Raw genomic sequence first — 18,250 nt, 5'->3', positions numbered from 1 at the left:
ATTGAACAACAGAAGAGGTCATATGTGACATTTGAAATGATACTTTTTGGACCTGCTGTGTGATGCTGCTTCATTTGCTTTCTTTGTTAGCCAAGATTGCTACATGTTGTCTAGAAGTCTTGGCAATAGTTGTTTTTTGTTTATTTGTTTGTTTTAGATCTACAAAATTAGCATTGACCTCATTCACCCTTCTTCAAGATTCTCCAACCACCACATTCTCCATTTATTCTTCTTTCTGTACCTCTCTGGAGCGAGTAAACTTGCATCTTTTTAAAACAGCCACTGAGCTACTAGGACATTGAGGGGAAGGAATGGGGACTAACTTCACAATCCAACCAGGCTCCGGGGCCAGCTTCTCAACAATGGCTGCCTGGGGTCAGGTTGAGGACCCACAGGTCATTTAGATAGGGACTGGGGAGCAGCCTACCATCATTTGTTTTACTCTTTGGGCTTGGGGGTTGAGAAGAGTAACTCCTAGGGAGTAGGTGAGGCTCTTTCCATTTGGGGAAGGATAAAGAACAGAGGAAGAGAATTTTGCTGTATGTCAGATCATTCACAACAACCCATTAATAGATGAAGAAATTGGGCTCAGAGAGGTTGCCATCTGTCCAAAGTCACACAGGATGAGATGGAACTGGTGTTTAAAATCAGGTCTGTTTGTCCTATAAAGGATGGAAAAGAACCAAACCAAGGTGCTTTTCCCAGTCTCATGCAACACTCACACTTCTGACACCCAAAGGTGTGAGAGTTGCTTCTCCATGCACCAAGCGAGTTTCTAACAGACACCAAGTGGGTGTCCTCTAATTCAATTCCGATGCTATCTTCTGGATGATAGCATCAGATTCCACAAGTTAAGGCACAAGACTGCCCCCTCCTCCCCCCCACCACTGCTTCAGATGCTGACCACAAGTCCCAGGTTGTGGCCTGTGCTTCTGACCAACCAGCTGTAAATCAGGTTCCCACAAAACCCCCCTCAGATTTGGTTAATTTTATGGAGTGGCTCACAGAACTCAGGAAAACACTTAGTTTACTAGTTTGTTAAAGGATATTACAAAGGCTACAAATATCTAGCCAGTTGGAAGAGATGTATAAGGCAAAGCATGTGGGAAGGGGTGTGGAGCTTCAGTGACCTCTCCAGGTACACAACCCTTTAGGAAGCTCCATGGGTTCAGCTGTCCAAATCCAGTTCTTTTAGGTTTTTTTAGAGGTTTATTGTGCCAGCATGATTGACTAAATCATTGGCCATTTGGAATCAACTCAGCCTTTAGGCCCCCACCCCTCCCTGCGGGTCATGAGGTGGATGGGGACAAAAGCTGCAACCCTCTAATCACATGATTGATCCCCCTGGCAACAAGCCCCCATCCAGAGGCTATCCAGGAGCCCACCAAAAAGTCACCTCACTAGAACAAAAGATGCTCCTCTCACCCGGGAAATATCAAGGGATTTAGGAGTTCTGTGTCAGGAACCAGGGTCAAAGACCAAATATTTGAACAAAAGATTAGCACCCTTATCTACAAGCGTTTTAGGAGCTCTGCATCAGAAACTCAGGGGTAGAGACCAAATACATATTTCTTACTATATCATCATACCACAGTCTTTAAAGCCCATTTTCTTTGTACGCACTCTACTACACTCTAATTGTTAGCTGTTTAAGTATTAGAAAATCATTCCTTAGAGTCAAAATGGTGTAATATGGTGACAGTGTAAGCTTGTGCTCTCTTCACCTTCCTACAACTAAATGGTGATGTCAAGAGGAAAGGCTGGGTGTGGGTTTGAGATCCACATTCGGCAGCAGGGGAAGGGAAGGGACAGAGTGAGCCCAGGAAAAATTGTGAAGTGGGCAGAGAATCTTCATTCCCCTTCAGGCTCTTTCCCCTTCTCAGGCAGCTCCCCCACCTCTGCACTCATTTTGCCCCTTGGTCACTGTGGAGACCCCACCCGGTGCTTCTGACATGATCTAGACTTATCTGTTCGCACTGCGTTTGGTTATATCTGTCCCCACTTGCCAAGGTCCTTCACCTTTGTGGGCCTTGAGGTCATTGTCTCTACCAACTAGTAGCCTCAGGCAAGTGACCCCTCTCAGGGTATTTGAGATTGGAGCCCCTGAATTTTCAATACTAACGCCCAAAGAACATGAGTCTAAAATGGGGTTGTCTAACTTGGAGATAAGAACAAAGAAAGAATCCTTTGGTCTCCCAATCTACAGAGCTGTGGATAGAAACAGGTATTTACTAATAGAGAGCCATGCTTCAAAGCAGTGTTTCTCATCATTTTGGCTGGTATATGGACAACCCTCCTCCCCATTGTCAATGCCAGCAGGTGGAAGTGACATAGTCCATCTGTTGGCCCACTTCAGGGGCTGGCTGTGTCTTCTTACTATATCTTCCTTCTAAAATACACTTTCTATTGGAGACTGCTCTAGTGGAGGTGACATTCTGGGGTGAGGTGGACTCTCTACTGTCCCTTATTCCACCAGCCCTAAATCCAGGAGACCTAGGAGGAGGGTGATCTGAAGGTGTGAATTTTTTCCTTGTTGCAGGAACATGGTAATTGCTATGTAATTAGGACTTAGAAAAGGTGTACTCTGTGATCTTTTCCAGAGAGCTGCCATTAAAACCCGGCTCTGCCACCAGATGCCTCTGAGCCTCAGGTTGCTCAGGACTAATATAAGTTGAGGCTAATAATGCCCACCTTGAGGAGAATGGTGAGAATGAGAGTAGGTAGCATAAATTCAGTGGAATGGATAAGGACCTATTGCTGGTGGTAGTTTTTCAAATTCAGATCCGTGCTCTGCCACTTTGTGTAGCCTTGGGCAAGTTATTAAACCTTGCACTGCCTGTTTCTGCACGTGGAAAGTGGGGTTAATAATAGTATCTACCTTGTGGGATTGTTGTACATTTTACACAGCATAGTATCTAGCATATAATAAGCAGTTAAACAAAAAATGGAAAAAGATATATTAACATATACTATCTATATATTACTGATAGCTTTTAAAAAATGTGCCTAATGTCTTCTTCTTACCAAGCTGTCATGAAATGAGAGACCCAGGGAAATTCCCAGACAACCACCTCCAGCCAGTTTCTTCTGTCATTTGGGAAACTTTTGACACAACCCTGGGTACTCACAGGGTTTTCTTTCTCTTCAGCCTTCTCACAATACACCCTTACCATAATGCACACCCAAAGATAAGCCCTTAAGGTTCACAATTTTACTTTGAAGTTAGGTGATCTCAGGGAATAAACACTAAACCATTGAATTTTAGTATCAAACTGTCATTTTAAAGCTACAAATAATTTTCAGCCTTCTCAACACTTGCAGGCTTGGCACAGCTTCTCTGTTCTGGCAAAACCACAAGTGACCTTTTTGTTGGGGCTAATACAAAGCTGGTCTCTACTTATTCTTCCTGGAGAAACAGAGACAGAATATAGATGTTTTTAAATGAAAGCTAAAATAATGTGGTTTGGCATATTAGAGGCATGAAATGTTCTCTTTCTCCATAAGGTTTTAGACTGTCCTATGTGAAAAGCAGGTTCACTGTGATTTGTCTGAGTCCTGGGAGACAGAACACCTATGCACGCAATAAGTTACAGGAATCTGGCTTATCACTTACAGCTAGGCAGCAGACAACAGAAGCCTGAAATTCATGTGAGCCAGTCCCCAAGGCTTAGGAAAGCTGCCTGGGGCACACAGAGCCTCATCTGCACATGCCCACTTGTACCACAGTGGAGGACCCCCAGGAAGGCAGCCCACCCTGGGTTTTATATTCAAGGGAAACAAGAATCACTGAGCTAAAGCATTGAAGGATATCATATTTTGGTGGTGTGGGGTAGTGGGGGGAGTGGAACAGATCCCAAGATGTTGGATTGCCAGCACATTCTACAGTTATTCTTGAGAACTATAAGCCAGAAAGCTGAAAGAACCAGGCCCAGTGCAAGACCTTGAAAACTGTCCTGCACTACACTTATATTTTATGACTTGTTCTGAGAAGGTGCATGTGTGTGTGTGTGCACGCGCGTGCATGTACCCATGTTCACATGCAGGACATATAGGACAGCAGGAGTGGAGAGACTCCATAATCGTGCTCTTCACCTCAATTTGGAATCTGGCAAGATTGGACTTTCTGAAAATCAGGTAGGATAAGGGCTTCAAGCCATTTTGGGTTGAGCACTAAAATTGCATGACACATTCTATCTGATGGAATTCTATGCAACCTTAAAAGAAGAATGAGGCAGCTCCAAAGTATTTTGTTTAGCGTGAAACTCAATGTTCAAAAGAGTTTGCGTAAGCCTGGGCATGGTGGCTCACACGTAGAATCTGAGCACTTTGGGAGGCAAAAGTGGGAAGATGACTTCAGCCCAGGAGTTCAAGACCAGCCTGGGCAACATGGTGAAACCCTGTCTCTTAAAAAAAAAAAAGAAAGAAAAGAAAAGGAAAGAAAGAAAGAAAGGAAAGAAAGAAAGAAAAGAAAGGAAGGAAGGAAGGAAGGAAGGAAAGAAAGAAAGAAAGAAAGAAAGAAAGAAAGAAAGAAAGAAAGAAAGAAAGAAAGAAAGAAAGAAAGAAAGAAAGAAAGAAAGAAAGAAAGAAAGAAAAATTAGGTGGCCATGGTAGTGTGTGCCTGTACCAGCTCCTTGGGAGGCCAAGGTGGGAGAATCACTTGAGCACAGGAGGCCAAGGCTGCAGTGAGCCATGATTGCACTGCTGCACTTCAGCCTGGGTGACAAAGCAAGACACTGTCAAAAAAAAAAAAAAAAGGTAGTAGATCAAAAGAAGGGTGTAAAAATCTAAAAGGCATGAGATAGAATATCTTTAGGAGGATAAGCAAGAAAACCATGACAATGCCTGATTTCTGTAGGATTGGGAAACTTGGGGGAAGGGGATGGAGATTTATTTTTAACCATGTTTTTGTATTTTTTAAAAAAGCATATATATGCAGACCTATTACAAAATACATATTAGGCCAGATATGGTGGCTCACACCTCTAATCTCAATTCTTTGGGGTTGAGATGGGAAGACTGCTTGAGACCAGAAGTTTGAGATCAGCATGGGCAATACAGCAAGACTTCCATCTCTACAAAATAATTAAAAAAAATTAGCCAGGCATGGTGGTGGGTGCCTGTACTCCAAGCTATTTAAGAGGCTGAGGTGGGAGGATCACTTGAGGCCAGGAGGTCGAGGCTGCCATGAACCACGATTACACCACTACACTCCAGCCTGGGTGATAGAGCAAGACCCTGTCTCAAAAATAAATAAATAAATAAAATTAGCTGGGTGTGGTAGTGTGCACCTATAGTCTCAGCTACTCAGGAGGCTGAGGCAGGAGGATTGCATGCGCTCAAGAGGTGAGGCTGTGCTGAGCCATTATCACACCACTGCATTTCAGAATTTTGAACATTGATGCCCCGGTCCCTTGCTCCTTGTGTTCCCAGATCCTAGGCAAATAAAACCATCTGACTCCACCTTAAAATGAGTAGGACCCCCTCTCTAAAAGAGGGGTGGGAACTAACCAGCACACCCTACCAGTTGAACAATGCCTTCCCCTGGCAATACTTATTGACCACTGGCTGTGTAGCAAGTACTGTGTTAGGTACTGGGATATCTCAGTGAGCAAAACAGGCCAGGATTCCGCCCTTCTGAGGCTGACATTCTCCTTGGGGGAGATGGACAGCACACACTGAATATGAATTGTGGCTCTCTCAGTGTCTCCAGGTAGAAGGGTCTCATCCTCACCTTCTAAAATATGTAATCTCACTTTTCAGAAGTATGAGGTTTAGTCCAATAAAATTCTTGCATATCTTGTTTCTCCTTGGCCCTCTCAAGCAGTGTCCCTAGGCCCCTGGCCTATCTGAGCTTCAGTTTCTCCACTGGTGAAATGGACATGGCTATTGTAAGTATTAACAGAAGACTAGCGGTTCTAGCATGTGTATGATCACCAGAGGAGCCTGCTGGAACTACAGAGTCCTGGGCCCAGTTCCAAAGATTCTCATTCTGTGTGTCTGGGGTGGGTCCAGCAATCTGTCCCAAGTCAACTGGATGGTTGTGAGGCAGGTGGTTCTGGAAGGGACCACTCTGACCCCGCTTGGAGAGCTCTGTGCTAGATGTTGGATGTGAAAGAAAGTGAAAGTGCTCTCTCAACGTCAGCTTTATTCATGCCATGCACAAGGGCACCCTGGATTAACTATCTCTGGCCATGCTGTGGGTGGCCAGGAAAACAGCCCTCAGGTCTCCTGCTGTAGGGAAAATGATTGACTGATGGCTCCAGCTGCTGCCTTCTGAATCTACCTCTGTCTTTGTGCTGAGGCTCACTTCGGCTAATGACCAAGCAGGTTGTGGCTGCTAATGCAGGCTCATTTCTACAAAACACAGATCTGCTGTCACAAAAGACTTTGGCCTGAGGAGTCCCCATTGGCCTGGTCAGAATATTCTAGAAACTGCGCTGCAGCCCGAGACTCTTCCTATGTAATCCTCTCTTTCCTGCCCATTCTCTTTCACAGGTATCAGATGTTCACCACCATCTAAAGGCTCTTCCTGCCTTCTCTAGTACCTCTTATTCTTTACAGGTGTTAGCCCGATAAATCTCTTGCATATCTTGTCTTATCTTGGCGTCTTCTTCTCCGAGGACCTGAACTCATACACTTGGCTTGATCTCTAATATCAAGACAGATTTCAGTAGTGACTTCTGCTGTGCCGCTACTTATTGCCACACTCCTTCCTGGTTGCAGCAGCACTTGAGCAGTGAGATCATGTGCACAAGGTGATGTAAGGGCTAGCCCTTCCAAAATACTTGTATCCTGTGTTCAGCCATGATGACATGGTCCCAGCGCCTCTTCAGGAGTTGTTGCTGTAGAGTATCGTTGCTCAGAGCATGGATTCTGGGGCTGGCTCATCCCGCTTTAAATCCCAGCTCTGCATGACCTCGGGCAAATGACTTAAATTCTCTGTGCCCTACCAGCTGTGAAAAACACAAATGTTTGTACTTAATACAAATTACTTCTATCACAGAGAAGTAATTTGTACTTATCTGTGCTTACTAACTGTGTAATTATCACAGTTAAGTAATTTGTATACAATAATAATACAAATAAGTAATTTGTTGTACAAATTACTTAACTTCTCTGTGATAATACTCACCTCAGAGAGTTATTGTTCAGAAAAGATGATCCTGGCCCTGCCCGTGGGCTGTCTGCCTCGCAGCAATGTTTTATGATTTAGGGAGTGGCGGGGAAGTGCCCTGCCCTCTGCCTCTGCCCCACTGACGTGCCTAGAAATAGCTCTTTGTGGTTTCTGCCACTTCTTTGGGTGGAGAGGCCATAAGGTGCTGGAACCATCTTGGTTCCAGGCCCAGCTCTGCCACTTCCACCAACGGGATCGCTACAGGTCATTTTCTTTTTCTAATATGCAGTTTCCTTGTGAATTCAGGAAGTTGAACATCTCCAAAGTTGGACTTGACTCCTAGCCCCAAGATTCTACAAAATGATAGTACTCTCCAGAGGAAACATTTTCTTCCCTTCTACCCATTAAATAGACACTTAATATATAGTATTATCTCAGTCATGTGCTAGGCACTGGGGATTCAAAAATGAAAAGAGAAAGCCTTTGCTCTCAAGTCACTCAGAATCTTCTAGGGAGACACACATGTCCACAGATAACTCCAACACAATAAGGGGTTTCTGGCCGCCCAGAGATGCAGGACTTCTGGCTTGGTTATTACTAACATCCTATCATGGGAAGTGGGAGAGGTGCAGGAAATAGTTTCCTGATCATGTTTGGCTCAAAGAGGGACAGTGTGTTTCAATGCACTCTGGTTAACAAAAAAGAAAGTGTATTTATTTTCATTGAGAAGAAGAAACCGAAAACTCTGGCATTTACATAAATAGGAAGAATTTATTTTTCCTTTTCAGGTCATGAGGCTAGTTAATGATTAGTGAAATCCACGTGGGTGTTTTCTGAGAGGCTGGGTTATATGATCTGTTTGGCTTTAGGGAATTACTCCATACCAGCTCTGAGATTTCCAGCTCAGCAATGCCCCCAGGTCCCTGGGAGAGCTGCTTCTGGGTGGGGGGCCTCCTTTTGTGGCTCAGCGTTGGAAGTTCAGGTAAGCCAGGGCTCAGGCCTTGGGAGGAACTTATTTCAGTCAATGATAGTATTTCTCCAATTACTTATGCAGTACTAACTTTTGGAAGATCCCCTGAAAGCCTTTTGCCTCTTCTGAGGTGAATTTAAAAGAGTAGGGGAAAAAACCCCTTTTATCATAATCGGAATGATGGTAAACAGGTCACAAAACCTGAACTTTCCCTGGTTATCCGACTCATTTTTCTAAAGCCCACATAAAAAAACCCTTTCACCTTGCATAAGCCAGGACCAACTGTAAGAAAATAAAATCTGGTTAATTCTAAGATATTCATTTTTCACCCCATAAATATCCACCATTCCAAGATATATTTAATTTTAAAATTTAGGTTTTCCAAACTAATAACGATTTTGTCACCGAGATTGTTAGATGTCCTTTCTAATCCAGCAACCTAACTCAAGTGGTTCGTCATCCCGGCTGGGTGATGGGAACTAGTCCCTGCTAACCTCAGATGCCCCTGGGAAAATTAACCTGCTCTACTTTGAGTTCTCAGAAGTTCTCGTAAGACTCCTTCCTCTGGTGGTGACCTCACCCTTAGAAAAATCCCCTCCCTCTGCTCACAACAGCAGGCTGCTTTTCTGTCTTCTCCGCCGGACATGTAATTCTCATTCCCTGGCTCTAGAATATGTCATTGCTTCTGCCTGGAGTTGCTTACATCACCTTTGGATTGATTTCTGTTCTTTGCATCTTCCAAGGGGGCTTCTGTATTCCTATCTCCCTTGTACTCATTCTTTTTCTGCTAGCACCCCTCCCTGCTACAAAGTTCCTCTGGGTGACTGCATGCTCTCCTTGCACTCGTGGGTGGTTTTTCGGAGGTGCTGTTGAGCTCTGTATGTGCTTTCTCCTACCTCAATTAGTTGTTCCTAAAAGGCAAGGATTTGAGGCTTCTGTCTCTTTTAGCATACTTAGTGCTGTGCTCTGTATACAGCAGATGTCCAGTGAATGTTGCTGCATTGATGCTTAGAGGAGGCAATGGGTTGAGCTGATGGGGAATAGGCTCTGTCTGGGTCAGGCTAACCTGGACTGGAATCCTGGCTCTGTTTCTTTGTAGCTATGTGACCTTAAGGAAGTGGCTTTCTTTACCTGTAGTTGGAGATGATCCTTACCAGATAGGAATGCTGTAAGGACTGAATGAGATCATCTGTGCACACGGTCTGACTTTTGCAGTTGCTTATTCCCTTGTGATTTTATTATTAGCAAATGGTTGTCTAGGCTGATGGAAGTGGAGGGAACAGGGCTGTCATGAGCCACCTTGGAGAGAAGGTGGGAGGTATCACCTAGGAGAGCTGTGGGTCCCATTCTGATAAGTGGGCTTTGCAGGCCCACTTTGTCCCTGCTCAGGAGCCCCAGGCCTCCTTAGGGGCTAGAAGGCATTTGCTAGTTGTCCTGATTTGAAGGTTGAGGAGTGGGAGGACTAATAGCAAACTGGCATCAAACTCTTTTTGGAAGCTCATCTGTCAGTAAGCCTGCGGCTTCTGTCACACAGATAAGAGAAGCTCAGAAATTCTGAACCAGGTAGCAGGGTTAGGGTCAGGGCAGAAGCTGATCAGGTTCCAGCCACATATGTAGGAATCATTCTAGATGCTCTGGGCAGGAAGTGGACTTGTAATGACATGTTAGCAGGGCCTGGGTGTTTCCTTGCCCTGTCCTCTTGCCTTTGTTTGTCTCTGGTATCTTTCTTTTCACACTTACCCGGTGAGGTATTCTCTATTTCCCATCTGCTTCTCTTCCTTTCCCACCTTAACTGAGTGTTTCACTGTCAACAGCGACAATATTTATTAAGTTAATGTTCCTTATTCTTACTTTTTTAGTAGTGCTATCTCAGAAATTAAGTGAGTTGATGGATAGGCAGAGATAGAAGTGTGTGTGTGTGTGTGTGTGTGTGTGTGTGTTTGTGGCTGGGAGGGATAGAAATATGCCAAAGGGAAAAGGAAAAAGGATGTAATTGTCTTCGGACAGCCTAGATGAAGTAGGTGGAAAGAAAGAGGATGCCGGATGCAGAGAGCTCAAGGTAAAGGAAAGGAAGAGCTCAAATGATCAGGAGGGAGGGGGTTCAGGAGGTATCCAGGTGCCTGCTGTCACACAAGGGCAGTAGCTGACCCACATGGGCCTCTTGGAAGTTCAGCCTCCACTCACTTTCCTGGCTGTGTGCCCAGACAATCTTTCATGACAACCCCAATCACACCCAGCTTTTCCTTGGACTGTGGAGCTTTAGATTGTTGAGCTCCTTGATCAACCTGGCCCTTGAGCTTCCAGGCCGGCTCAGGCGCCCTCTCCTCCAGGTGGGTGCACAAGTCTTCCTCCATCTGGGGTAGGTGGTCTTTCTTCGTGTTCTCTCAGTACCCATGTTTCCTGGTCACAGATCTTACATCCCTATTTGCTGTGGGGCTTCCTGCTTATTTTCCCTTTCTCCGTTAGACTTTGAGCTCCCAAAGGGCAGTTATGGCTGGCGTCTTCTTCATTCTTGAATCCCCAGAGCCTCACCCAGGCCCAGGCACACAGGACACATTCAATAAGCCAAAGGCCTTGGTAACTGTGAAGAAAGAAATTGAGCGGGCTGCAGTCCTCATCTCTACTTCCTGACATTAGGGCAGATTGATTAAGTGACACTCATCCTGAAACAATTCAGCCAAAGAAGGGTTCCAGAAGGTGGCCCATTTCAGAGACACTCCTGGCTGCTGATGCCTCGATCCACAGGTCATCTGATAGCACAGCTCTGTCTGTGGGGAGCCCAGGGCTCAAGGGGGTGGCAAGAAGTTCAGTGGCCCATAGTGCTGAGCTGGCGGCAGAAGCAGCCTGTGACACCAGCCTCTGTAAGGCCAGCCTGGGCCTGAAGCTCGTGCTACACCCTACATGCGTGGCAGAGCCACCCTCAAGTCAGCTACTGGGAGGGGGCCTCTGCCCTCCTCCCCTCCTGCAGTGTCTTCCCGAGGAGCCTGGAGGAGGGCGCCCGCTTCCCAACACATGCACCGATGGCTCCTCGGTCATCTCTACATTTGATAACAAAGTGTCTGATGTGGTTCTGTGCCAACTCTGTCACTGCCAGAGCACCCATCCCTTCTTGGTCCAGGCCACACATCAAAACTGTTTTAGCAAAATAACACTTGTACGAAACAAAAGACCATGGGGGATACCGATCTACAGAACACACCTGAGACAGGTGCAGGTGGGAGTGTAGGGGAGCACCTTTCCAGCATTTACAGATCACAGAGGCCACCCATGGGAGCCATGAGCAGCCCAGGCGGGTGAAGGGAGCTCTGTCATATATGCCTGAGAGTCACTTTCCATTATGGAAACATGGGTGTTAGCAGGCCTTACTCACCCTTCTCTAACACTTCTTCAGTGTCAAAGGCTCAAGAATGGAAAACCGTAGGCTCTTTTCAGACTCAGACAAACCAGTATTTCATTCTGCACCCCTCATTTCTATTGTTTATAAACCTCTGGTCAGCCTGGCCAGATACTCATCTGTCACTGTTCTTTGGTTGGAGTGGTGGCTAGGTAGAGGCAGTATCTGAATATGCTTCCCTATTTATCAGCTTCAAATACTGGCAATTTTCTTCTCTCCCTTTTCAAACTTTATAACTTTTATCCCATTGTATCGTCTTGTTTCAGTGGTTAGGACTAGGACCTCTAGCACAATATTTAATAGAAGCAGTGATAGCAGACATTTCTTATCTGTTCCCTGTTCTAGATGGAATACTTCTAATATTTCCAAGTAAATCTAATCCTTACTATAGGCTTTTAGTAGATATCCTTTCTTATGTTAAAGAGTGTTGAATTTTGTCAAGTGTTCTTTTTTTCTGCTCATCCATTGAGATGAACATATGGTTTTTCTTCTTTAATTTGTTCATATGTGAATTATATTAATACTTTTTCTAATGTTAAAACAGCCTTTAGTTCTTTGCAAAGAATTGGCCCAGCAAACCCTACTGGGCCATGATGTACTTTGTGGTCTTGTTATCCTGGATGGATTTAGATTTGCTGATATTTTATCTTAGATTTCTGTTTATGTTTATGAATGAAAGTAGCCTTTAGTTTTTCCTTCTCCCCTGTCCTTTGCACTTTTGGTACCTTGGATATTCTCGTAGAATGAACTGGAATCCTGTCTCCCATTTTCTATTCCTGGAACAGCATGTGTAAGCTAGGGATCAATAGAATTCCTCTGTGAAACTCTTAGGCCTCTTAGACTTTTCTGAGGGATAGTTTTGAAACTAGTGTTTCAATTCCTTTATGCTATAGTTTTACATTTGATTTTCTGTTTTTCCTTTCTTGACTAAGTTTTGGTAAGTTACATTTTTCTAGTAAATCATCCATTTCCTAGCAAAATATCAGTATTTTCAGTTTTGGGGTGGATATAAACTCTTTAATGGTGTAAGGAAATCTACTGTCTGTATTTATATCCCCTTTTTATTCCTGATATTGTTTACTTTTAACTTCCCTTTGTTCTCTTATTCTGTCTTATCAAAAGTACATCTAGCTCATTATTCTTTTCAAAGAGCCAGTTTTGGGTACTGGCTCTTTGTGTGTAACAGGTACTACTTTAGGCAGTAGAGTGAACAAAATGGATTTTAAAAATCCTTGCTTTGTTCAAAAGTACATTCTAACGTGGACTGACCACTAATAGACAATAAGTATAATAACTTGGCAAATTCCATAGTAGATTAGAAGGTGATGATTGCTAACAAATAAATAGACCAGGGGAAGGATGATTGAGAGAAATGAGGTGAGGAACACAAGCAGGTTACAACTGAAATAGGATGTGACAGTAGAGAAGAGAGCACTTGACAAGCAAAGACTTGGAGGAGGGGAAGGAACTGCCATGTAGATACATAAGGGAAATGCATTCCAGGCAGAAGTAACAGCCGGGCAAAGACCCTCAGGCAGGAAGCCATCTAGAGTGAAGAAGGGCAAGGAGAACAACTGGCTGCAATAGTGAGTGATTGTAGCATAAGGCAAATGACTCTTGGAGCGGGGTAGATTAGCTCAGTTAGGGCCTTACAGTCCATTGTTAGGACTTCATGTTTCAATCTGAGTGAAAAGGCTTGGAGACTTTTGCACAGAGATGTAACATGACTTGACTGACTTAAAAAAAAATCGTGACTGCTGTGCTGCAAACAGACTGAAGAGGCCAAAAGAGAGGGCAAGAAACGCAGTTGCAGGCTATGGCAGTGGCTGTGAGAGATGATGGTGGCTTGGACCAAGGTGCTGAGAAGGGTTAGATTCCAAATATTTCATTCTGATGGTCAAGCCAACAGAACTTACCAACTGTATGTGGGATGTGAGAGATAGGGAAGAGTCAAAGACATCCCAGGCAACTTTGCAAAGCCTGAGAAATTGTAATGACTAACTTGCTACCAATGTTGCTCCTATTTCCTTATTTTCTATTTCTTCGATTTCAACTATTACCTTTATATTTCTTTCCCTATATTTTATTTGGAATTATTGTGGTATTCTTTTCTGAGTTAAAATATTAACTTATCTAATCTAAGTCTTTCCCTTCCCCCCCACCCGCACCAACATTTGCATGTAAGGTTACACATTTTTCCCTATTAAAAGGTAAACTTAGGCATATTAAAATTTTAAAGAGTTTATTTGAACAAACAGTGATTTATGGTTTGGGCAGCTTCACACTGCAAGTGGCTCAGGACTCCACCAAAGGGATGTGAGGAAGAAATTTTATAAGGTGCCTATGAAAGAAGCAAGGCAAAGAAAATATTTGATTGATTAAAGTGGAGCAGTACCTTAAAGTCCCTAGTCAGAGGTTAGTTGGAAGCTTCTGAGTGGTAAAGCTTAAGCCTCAATTTCCTAGGACACAGCTCTTCATATGAGTTGGGGTGTGGTGAGCTTCTGTAGGAACTCAAGCACTAGAGCTTCCTCAGTCTAATGGCTTCCCAAATAATTATTTTAACAACCCAAGTGCTGTTTTAGCCACTCTTTGCAAGTTTTGATATGTGCTGGTTTTATTGTCATTTAGTTTTTAATATTCTGTACTTTTCATTGTGATTATTCTTTAACCCATACCTTCCTTAAAATGTTAAAAGGGTGTTTTTCTGTTGGTAGGAGTGTAAATTAGTATAGCCACTGATGGAGGCTCCTCGGAAAACTAAAGATAGAACTTCCATATGATCCAGCAATTCCACTACTGGATATATATCCAAAAGAAAGGAAAGGAAGTCAGTATATCAAAGAGATATCTGCACTGTCATGTTTATTTCAGCACTGTTCACAATAGCCAAGATATAGAACCAACCTAACAGCCCATCAACTGATGAATGAATAAAAAAAAGATGTGGTATATATACACAAAGGAATACTATTCAGCCTTTAAAAAGAAGGAAATCCTGTCATTTGCAGCAACATGGATGGAACTGGACGCCATTATGTTAAGTGAAATAAGCCAAGCACAGAAAGACAAATATCACATTTTCCCACATATGCAGGAGCTAAAAAAGTGGATTTATGATGATAGAGAGTAGTAGACTGTGGCTCACAGAGGCTGAGAAGGAGAGAGGAGTTGGGAATGAAGGGGAGAAAAGAATGTGCATGTATTTATTACCACTGAACTGTACACTTAAAAAAGGTAAAGATGATAATTTATATATATTTTTTACCTGAATATAAAAAATTTTTAAAAATCTTGAACAAGCTTCAGCAATATATGTCCATGAGGAATTGTGCCCAGGAGTTTCTCTTTGTATGGGCTGGTAAAAATACCACAGGCACATGGGATGGGCTTGTCCTATTGAAAAAAAAGGGAGGGGGTGTTTTTACATGTCCAAATGTATATTAAAATAATTTTTGTTATTGATTTCTAGTTTTATTACATTTTATTTAGATGATATTGATTCCTTGGTGATTATTTGGGCCTGTTTTGTGACATATTATGCTTATTTAAAAGAACTCAAACTCTCTGATGGATGCAGGCTGCCCTATATGAACAATAGAGCAGATTGACTCATTAATGTGGTTTGTATCTCATGCTGAAGCACAGTCTTTTCATCTTTTCTTTAAAGAGCCAAATGCTGGGGGAGGCTGGTAAAATGATGGAGTCAGGCATTATCTCTCTTGTGCTGTGGGAGTTCAAGCCGCAGGCTGAAGAGCTTAGGGCCCACACTCTCAGAGTGGGCTTCATTCCAGGAGCCTCCAAACCTGCCTCCTTGGTCTGCCTCTGCAAGGGGATTGGGGACAAAGTCTGGGGCTCAGAAGCAGTGATGGGGAAACCTCTAGTCTACCTCAGCAATGCTCCAGAAGGCCTCATGGCTTGAGGTATTCTCCACAGGTGGGGTTCCCACAATTCACTCATAGCACTATATCCCAGAGCACCCCAGAACCACACTCCTGTTGTATATGGGCTCCCAGTTACCTCTGATAGCAGATAATCACTCCAGAAATCTAAAGTTACTGTCTTCCTCGACAAAGGGGCCCACACAAACCAAAGTCTGCAATCTGGACGTCTCCTCTGAACCTCTGATTCTGTGAATCACTTTGTCTGGTGGCAGCAATGCTGTGTGGGGCTGTGTTCTGTGGGTCAGCATGCACCCTGCTGCTCCTGCCAGTCTCCCTGTGGGATGCATGGAAGTCAGGGACCACACCTCTGCATCACAGAAGTGGGGATTGGGGTGGGATGCTGGGTGCTGAAAATGGGCCAGATTTTCAGCTCCGTGGGAAGCAGGAGTTTCGTGTTGCCTTTTCTGTTCAGTGTTTTTTAAAGGCCTGCAGTTACCTTGGCCAGAGGATTTCCATTGTAAAGGTATCTATTGTAAGGTGCTGTGAAGTAGGTAAGGCTTGTTAAGGCTCTTCTCTACCATCTGTCTAGGCCATGGGCTGGGCACTGGAAGGCTATGGCAGGGCTCTTGCCTGCTCATAAGGACAAGAAGTGATTAGGTGGGGCTAAAGGGTTGGAAATCCTTCTGGGAGGGAGTGTTCAGACTAGAGTGAGGCTAGTCCCCAGGGCAACTGTTCATTTGGCTGCCCAGGGTTCTATTTAGAATTCTCTACTAGTTTGCTAGGGATGCCATAACGAAGTGCCATGGACTGGGTGGCTTGAACAATGGAAATGTATTGCCTCACAGTTCTGGAGGCTGGAAGTCTGAGATCAAGATGTTGGCAGTGTTAGTTCCTTCAGGGCAATGAGCAAAGGATCTGTTCCAGGCCCCTGTCCTTGGCTTGTAGATGGCCACTGTCTCCCTATGTCTTTACAACATCCTCTCTCTGTCTGTGTCCAAATTTCCTCTTTATATAAAGACAATAGTCATATTGATTTAGACCCACTCTGTTGGCCTCTTTTTAACCTTTGTGAAGACCCTCATCTCCAAATACAGTCACATTCTGAAGTATTGGGGGTTAAGATTTCAACATATGAACTTTGGGGGATGAGACTCAGTTCAGCCCGGAACAACAGCCATTTTACCATGGCCTTTAATCTCGTCTAATTGAACAATATTCCTTCTCTGCTATTTTGTCCTTAGGCATGAAAAATATTCACACAGCTTCATTACAGAAGTGATGCAGGCTGTAATAAACGAGTGATTATTGCACTAGCGGATGTGTAATAAATCCCATGCCTATAGGCCCCCGTTTCTTGCTTCCTTCCAAGGTTGTCTTTCTTGCTTCTAAGAACAGATGACCTCACCTTGGATGTTTCTTGTTTTGTTTTGTTTTCCTCCAGGGGATGCACCTCCTACCCCACAGCCAAAGTGCGCTGACTTCCAGAGCGCCAACCTTTTTGAAGGCACCGATCTCAAAGTCCAGTTTCTCCTCTTTGTCCGTTCGAATCCTAGCTGTGGGCAGCTAGTAGAAGGAAGCAGTGACCTCCAAAACTCTGGTTTCAATGCCACTCTCGGAACCAAACTAATTATCCATGGATTCAGGTGGGAGTTAAATAACCAACAGGACCTCTCAGCTAAGAATGATCAAGTAACCATAATACCATAAGAAGTTAGTGGGCAACAAGAGGAGGAATGAATTTACCAATGGTCACCTGTCCCATCCCTCATATCCTGCTGTCTTTGATGGGGTCTCATGTCAACATGCACACATAGTGTTCATTCTTATTGGTCGTATACGTTACTTCTCCACCCAGTCTTGTCTACACACTCACAAACAGTACATGTCTGTGACTGGACAAATCTCCATACACAGACCTTTATTACCCAGGGTTTTATTTCCCTTCTTCACTTTTTTCTTGGTTTTATGACCTAAGAAACTTCCATCTATGGGTGCTACTTCCATCATACCCAGAGGTTATGGCTTTGATGGAGCTATGCACTTCTCTTCTTCAATTTCTCTGATACTCTCCAGGCCACATTTTGCTGTAATATACAGTCACTGGGTCTCAATTCCAATCACCATCCTTTCTTTTAACAGCTTTTCTCCAAAGCCCATCTATAGGGCTAGAAACAGAGAAAGGTTTCTGGGAGGAAAGAGGGAGAGAAAATGGTAAAGTAACAGCACTATGGAGCAAGTAGAGTTGGGGCACCCAGTGAAAAGGTAGACACAAAGGCTGTGCACAAAGGACCACCATTTCCTGATCTCTGGCCTGTCTCTGCCTCTCAGATCCCTGGACTCCGGGGACTCAGCCACATGTTTCCTTAGGCATCTCTCCTTGCTCTTGTGTCAAAGCCTCTCCTCTAGCATATCTTACATTCCACCACTTTCCAAGGCTGAGTGTGTACCTCCAACCCAAGGGTAGCTAATAAAGGTGGAGAGCTCGTCAGGCGAGGCACTCTGTCTGCTCTTAAATCCCGCAACCCCATTCCCTGGCACACACCCAGTCCACGTTCCTCTGTCCACACGAGCGTGCTCTCTTTGCTTCTATACTGGGAGCCATCAAAAAACTTATTTCCTGATCCCAATCTGTTGGGAAAGATTTCCAAACGTTTTTCTATCATTTTCCTTTTCCTGGAAAAGTCCCATTATACTGTAAGTTCCAGAAGGATAGGGACTATATCTTATTTGTCTTTATTTTTTGGAAAGCACCTAGCATACTGCCTGGCCCATGGGTACTCAATAAATATTTGTTGAATAAATCAGTGGGTGAATGAGAGAAAGAAAGGAGAAGGAAGGAAAAAGAAAGAAAGAGACAGGAAGAAAGGAAAGAGAAAGAAGGAAAAAAAAAA

At 43.9% G+C, this 18,250-nt stretch overlaps 1 protein-coding gene across 1 annotated transcript; it reads left to right on the top strand.

Annotated features, from left to right (window-relative positions):
• Nucleotides 1–8,014: 8,014 nt before the first annotated feature.
• On the top strand, nucleotides 8,015–17,240 carry LOC116466905 (phospholipase A1 member A-like). Its single transcript, XM_032150093.2, has 2 exons — nucleotides 8,015–8,096; nucleotides 16,801–17,240. The coding sequence occupies exons 1-2, from the start codon at nucleotides 8,024–8,026 to the stop codon at nucleotides 17,064–17,066; spliced, it is 339 nt and encodes a 112-aa protein (XP_032005984.1). The 5' UTR covers nucleotides 8,015–8,023; the 3' UTR covers nucleotides 17,067–17,240.
• The last annotated feature ends 1,010 nt before the right edge of the window (nucleotides 17,241–18,250 follow it).

The sequence above is a fragment of the Hylobates moloch genome, unplaced genomic scaffold, assembly GCF_009828535.3.
Source record: "Hylobates moloch isolate HMO894 unplaced genomic scaffold, HMol_V3 SCAFFOLD_4, whole genome shotgun sequence".
In the NCBI taxonomy this organism is placed as follows: Eukaryota; Metazoa; Chordata; class Mammalia; order Primates; family Hylobatidae; genus Hylobates; species Hylobates moloch.
This window is presented reverse-complemented; position numbering and strand designations above follow the sequence as displayed.